At 32.5% G+C, this 6,440-nt stretch overlaps 2 protein-coding genes across 2 annotated transcripts in view; one reads left to right on the plus strand and one right to left on the minus strand.

The window, feature by feature from the left end:
• The window catches only part of LOC119634319 (prolyl 4-hydroxylase subunit alpha-1), a 128,716-nt gene that overhangs the window by 43,516 nt on the left and 78,760 nt on the right, over window positions 1-6,440 (plus strand). The window lies entirely within an intron of this gene.
• Window positions 2-1,517, minus strand: LOC119634532. The gene is made up of 5 exons (XM_038028756.1): window positions 1,440-1,517; window positions 1,169-1,347; window positions 957-1,099; window positions 224-441; window positions 2-142 (listed from the first exon to the last, which is right to left on the minus strand). Exons 1-5 carry the CDS (start codon window positions 1,515-1,517, stop codon window positions 2-4), a joined length of 759 nt encoding a protein of 252 aa, XP_037884684.1.

Consider the following 6,440-nt stretch of genomic DNA (forward strand, 5'->3'; position numbering starts at 1 on the left):
ATCAAATCAATTCTACAGGTTGCACAATTGGCGTCAAGTTGGGTACATTTCTCGGATGATGTACATCTCCACGATCGTAATAGCTGCCATAATGCTCACTAGGTGTGTGATAGAGTCCGTAGTGAATACCGCTATTGGCCACCTAAATAACGACAATAATTTATTTATCTACTTTTGTAATAATTTCTCTCATTTAATTAATGCATTATTATGTCGAGCTTACTCGTTTCAAGCCATTAATTGACGCTAATAGCAATGCCATTTTAGCCAGCAGTAATGCTTTACCGCTTACTATTGATAATAGTTGAAATCCCATTGGTACAACAACTGCGCCGAACGCTGTCACACCGAACATCATGGTCATCATCATGTTATAGCGATGGCGGCGATGACGGGCACTTCCAACTGCATCTAAGTTGCTTAAATCGTTAGTTGTACCATCTTTCCCGGAAAACAAAGAAAATGAAAAATAATTTCGTCCCATAAAATTCTTCGCCAGTTCCATGTTCGCAATGCGCCTAAGCATATTCGTCTGTTTATCTGTACATCTGTCCGTCTGCCGAAGTGTGTAGTATCTGTGGCGCGCGTTCTCCCGTTCGATTTCTGGAAATGGTCCAAGCAGGTTAAAGCACACGCCCGCAATGCCCGCACTGAGAACACATTTGTTTTTCGTGCCTTTTGCTCGTCGCTACAGCGCAACTACAACAGATACCCGATAAAAATTTCCACAAAATGATTCAACAGAGGCTGAAAAAATCAGCCATGCCCACTCAATACTATGAAGCTATGTTTTTCCTTTTTCTCAATCTGTGATAGGAAAACAATGATGGACAGACACAACGATTCGCTTGCAATCGAACCTAATTTTCTTACCAAGTTTCGTACTTATTTGTCAACCGATAAATTACTTTGTTACGCTTGCTTCGCACATTTTTTTTTTTCTATAATTTACTTACACTTTTCCATTGTTTGTATATAATAATCCGTTAACTGCTTTAGATTTATTTCCAGTACATGTGTGCTAAGAATTTTTGAAAAGCTCACTGCCACACGATCGAACCATGTTAAATATTTTATATCTTTACGATGCCAATGGGCACTTGAGTGAAGAAGAAAAAGTAAAGGAAAAAGTATTTCAAATTAAGAACACAGGAAATTTTCATAATACTTTTGATGATGAACACGTTCTTTCTCTCCATTATCATCAGGCAATGGTGTACGTATAATGAAACGTATACCGCGCCATAAAGGTATAATCGCACGTGAAGAGATATTTTCAAATAATTGTAAGCTGACGGTTTTGACACAATACCAAGTGGAATTCTTACGCACACCAAACGACAATGACTGCAGTAACACATATCGAAAAGAGAAGAAGAAGAAGAGAGATTATCTTTGATGATGTAGTAAAGCATAATGAAACACTTTCGCATTCATACTTTCTCGCATTCTTTTAGCGCTTGATTCACTATTCGCATTTCCTTAATCCATGACATTGAAGAGGATTCTGTCGCCATTATAGTAGAGTTAATCGGCGCGGTACTGCTTAACGCATTATATGCTATATATTTAGCTTTTATTTTTCTGCTTGCATTCACAATCAATAAAATGATTATTATAAACTTCAGTACATGAAAGGAACTCATATTATCCTTTTATTAAAACACAACATCAACTATTTATTATAAGCTAAAGAAATAGAAATTTAGTCTATAGTCACCGAGCAGACATTTATTGTTTTATGTGTTGTATGTGAAATTAACTAATGTCACTGAAACTCTACGAATGTAAAATTTTTGCTTTTATAATTTTACGCACACACAGTCGTTTCGGAAACAATGTATTGAGAAAAGTAATCATTCAAGAGTAAAATTATACGGTAAAGAAGGGGAAAGACCCGTCTTTAAATCTAGTCTAGCAGCCTACTGACCGTTAAATTTCTTCTGCACACTAATGTGCAAAAAGTGTTCATACGAAATGTTTGCTGGTTTGTATGCTCCAGCGAATATGCTTAATTTAAGCAAAATGATTTTTCATCGTCTAAAAGCAACGACAAATGTGAAGATCACATACGTTAAAGTCCCAAATGTGGTATTCTTCGAGTTAAAAATTTGTTATTTCCCATGTTCTGTCAAGGGAGCTGGAAACGTTTTAAAAAAATTTAACGAAAATTCAAAATTGATTCGCGAAGAAAAGGTTTCTTTTTTGTGTATTAGTAACAAATGCATAAAAACAGCTCGTTGTTAGTCTGGTCAAGACTGCTTGTGCAAAATATCTCCTCCGACATCACACTTTGAAATCAAAGTTCTTTGATTCTTCTTTCAGTCCGTCCAAGAAACGTATTAGAGTTGAGACGAGCTGATACTTTTCGCTTCAACTTTCTAATCTTAGGAATACATACAGGCGCTGTGATTGGTCTCAGTATTCTCGTTACAAGGATTAATCATAAAAAAAGTCCTTTCGATATCAGTTTTATTGTATTAAGTAGGGTTGTGAACTGTCGCAAAACATACAGACCTTGACCTTAACCTTGAAACATATAATGCATGTGGCATTCATTTGAGAGATCAGGAGTTGCATTCAAAAGATTAAAGAAAGAAATTTGCTGAAAAGCAGCTTAAATACATTGAAATATTTAATAATAAGGTATAAAGTTTTTCACATCATTGTGCAGAGTAAATATTCAATATACGCACTATCCCCTTAACAGATGTATGCTATATTCGTGCTTTCGTTTGTAATATTCCGAAATGCAGTTCAGAGATTCCAAAAAAGTAACTATACCATTGGTCAGCCCTTGGCTTTAAATCGGTATGCATTCATTACAGATATTAGTTAGAAAATCGGTGCATTTGTAAAAATCATTCATCGTCACGACCATGAGAGAAAAACAAAAACTTAAAATATGTTGTCAATAAAGCAACATATGAAACGTACATAGGACGTACGTTAGGATCAGTTGAAAAAGATAAGTAAAATATTTTAACTATCGGCAAAGTGACACCTACCCATATTTAAGATGATATTCTTGCAATTATATGTGAACGGGTATCAACGATTCGTCTCAAGGCGAATTATCGCTTACTCAGTTGCTGTTACTTTTCGGGATTTTCTGATGCGCCCTTGAATACAATATTTATCACATTTGGGTCATAAAATTTGCTTTGATTTTGAAAATGAACGTGTTTAACATTCAAATTTGTTTGCTTAGTGGCATGGAAAGAAAACCTATAATAAATGGTATTAAAAAAATAAAAATAAAAAATAAAAAATTTTCATATTCTAATTAATTATTGATTAAACGGCACTTATTCTTTGCTTTTTCTTAAAGATTTTTTTTTTATTGAAAATATTTCTTTTTTATGTAGATTTTTGTTTTTTTTCTTTCATATTTAACACTATTTAGAAAAAGATAATTTACTATAATTGAAAAGTAAGTTAAACTAGCTTTTGAAGTGTTTCAAGTTGCACTTGTTGTTGCTTGTGTTAATTTAAAAATTTTGTATAAAAAAATGATATTTATTTAAATAAAAGAGTCATGATATTTTTTTTTATTCTTTAGACCACTCTGCGGATGTGTGCAACACCTAGAAGACCATTGGTTATATCAATATAAGCTTGTCTGTCCGTTTGTCCATTTTATTTTCTTGTGTTGAACTTATGGATGAACTTATGATATGAAATTTCTTGGATCAGCGGGTTTTGGACTAAGGGCGAAGGCTTTTGAAAATGTGTTGGTTTTACACTCTGCTCCGCTTAAGGTGCAAGAGCATATTATATATAGTTTGTGTCAATGTATGGCAGCACATAGGAGGACGCGAGAAAGACTTCTTTATATGGATATAATCTTGCCTATCCATCCCACTATGTCGTGTTTCACCTACGGGCTTAATAAGAACTATGCGTTGGCATCTTTTGGACCAAGGACGAACGCTTTTGAAAATGTGTACAAGACCATACTATATATAGTTTTTATTAATGTATGGCAGCACATAGGAACACTTGGGATAGATCCAACCGTTATTATACCAATATACGTTTGTCTTTCCGTCTGTCCATTCCAAATTTGGTACACTACCGATATGCTTTTTCGCTCAAGGACGAACGCTATAGTAAATCCTTCGCATTGGACCTCTTTTTCGACCGCTTCTCGTACAATGATTTACTTTAAAAAGACGTCATATGAGCAATCGCAGAGTGGCGTGGAGCATACACTGATAGGCCGTGGCCCAGCAATATATTATCAATTGTTTTTAAAGTAAATAAAAATGATGTAAAAATGATTATAAAACCATCGGTTCGTTACAACTGAAAAGAGATTTCAAATTTTAGTAAAGTCATTATGGCTTCTAGGCAACATTTTTCTTAAAGAGTCGCCTGCACTGTATGGAAAGCTTTTCAATTATGAGCATTTTGAACCAAAACTTATAAAAACTTCTTCCTTGGTGTGTTGAATAAACGGAAAATTAACAATAAATAATTTATAGTTTTTTTTTTTTTGTTTATTTGTAGCATGTTCTTTGGTTTTTTTTTTTTTTTTTTCTTCTTTTTTTGTTGCTACTTATTACAATGGGCGGCAGCTCGTGTCTTTTTATTAAATTAGTAATTTTATTATTTTATTAAATTTCTTCTTAACTTTTGTGTTTTAAATTTAAGTGCAAATTAAAAAAACAGTGCTAGAAAACATTTTTTTTTTTCTTATTTTCTTCTTTTTTTTATTTAATAGAAAATTTGTTTTGTTTTTAGAAAAAGTTAACAGTATAAGTTGTTTTGTATATTTCTCTCATGGATTCCCTCATCATCATCATCATCATCATCATCATAAATTTGATTTTTTTTTTTTTTAAGTATTCTATAGTGTTTATACTCTTCTCCAAAGTTGGTTAAACCAATTTATCATATAAATTAATTTTGTTGCCGAGTATATATAACAATTTTTATTTGTATAGATTATGGGATCTACCATAACTTCAGTTCAATTTTAATCAATCTTTTTCAATATTAGTGTCATTATTCATTGAATGCAGTAGCAACTACTTGCATTCAATTTGTTTTTGTATTCTTCATTTTGATATAACAGTTTCTGTGTATCGATAAAGCAATTATTATATGTATGTAAATTATATCCAAACAAATCAATTCAATTGCTTTGGATCATTTATTGATTTGGAGAAGATAAGAAAGAAATTACTTAACTATGATTTTATAATTTATAATCATTATAAGCATTAAATCCCAAAGCGTTATAATTTATATATTAGAAGGACCTCGTCCCTATTGTCGTAAATGTTTCGACATGTTTGTTTATTTTATTTTACTAATTGGTGAAAATTTGAATCCAGTCGAAAATCTTCTTTGAATTATTACACCCTACATCAACAGAATCATTTTCTTAATCGTTTTAAGCTTGTCAGTCCATCTGTCCATCGGTCTGTCTCGTATGCTAATGTTCGCAATTTTTAAAATATTTCGATTAAATTTGATAGAGTGGCATGTATTGATTCCAGGACGAACGCTATTGACAATGATTCGAATCGGATGTCGGTCGTTGTAAGAATGAGTCGTTGTAGAATGGACTTTAACTCACTACAGTGTTGTAGTCGGGTCGTAGCTTTTCTTGTTTTGATGTGTTAAGTTTATGTGTATGTATACAACCCTCGGAAGTAATTGAGGCAAGTCCATCTTTTATTATGCTGGTCAGAATCACGTTCTGAATGAATTTAAACTTATCTGTCTATCTGTCGGGCTGTCCGCTTTGTTTTGGCGTATGGACAAACGCTATTAAGAAGGATTTGAATCGGACCATGCTTTCAACGAACTTCCTTTTCAGGTCTTTTTTTAAAAATTCACTATATAAACAAATAGCCAGTGATGTAGGGTATTTAATGGTGGACCATGGCCCACTATAATGTTCTTACTTGTCTTGAATTATTTAAGAGGAAAATTCTAAATGCAAAAGTTTACAAATATCACTAACTAAAGTGGATTATGATACAATTTTCAGTGGTGAGCATATTGAACTGCGAAGTGGGACGACATTAGGAAGTTTTAAATTTTTTTTTTTTTTTTTTTCTTATTTAAGAGGAAATTTTCATATTTTTTATAGTGATAGAGAATATTTTCCCAACTCCTTTCTATATTCCGGAAAATTCAAAATTGAAGTTTGCACTAAAACTTTAAAATGCCTTCACAAGCGTTTACAGGCACGTCTCGCTTATAGGTGAAGTAAGCCGCATTTAAATTTGAATTAAATCATAAAAATAATTTTTCAATGAGAAATTCTAAAACATTTAATAGGAATTCCATTAAAGTTGAATAGAAAACACTGGCAAGTCATTTCATCATCATTTGGACGAACAAAATCTAGTCAGCCTAATAAACATTTATATCCAAATCAGTTTTATTTGCTAGGTTATGTTTAGAACTATTTTCAATGTCCT

The sequence above is a fragment of the Glossina fuscipes genome, unplaced genomic scaffold (genome assembly GCF_014805625.2).
Source record: "Glossina fuscipes isolate IAEA_lab_2018 unplaced genomic scaffold, Yale_Gfus_2 3, whole genome shotgun sequence".
Taxonomy (NCBI): domain Eukaryota; kingdom Metazoa; phylum Arthropoda; class Insecta; order Diptera; family Glossinidae; genus Glossina; species Glossina fuscipes.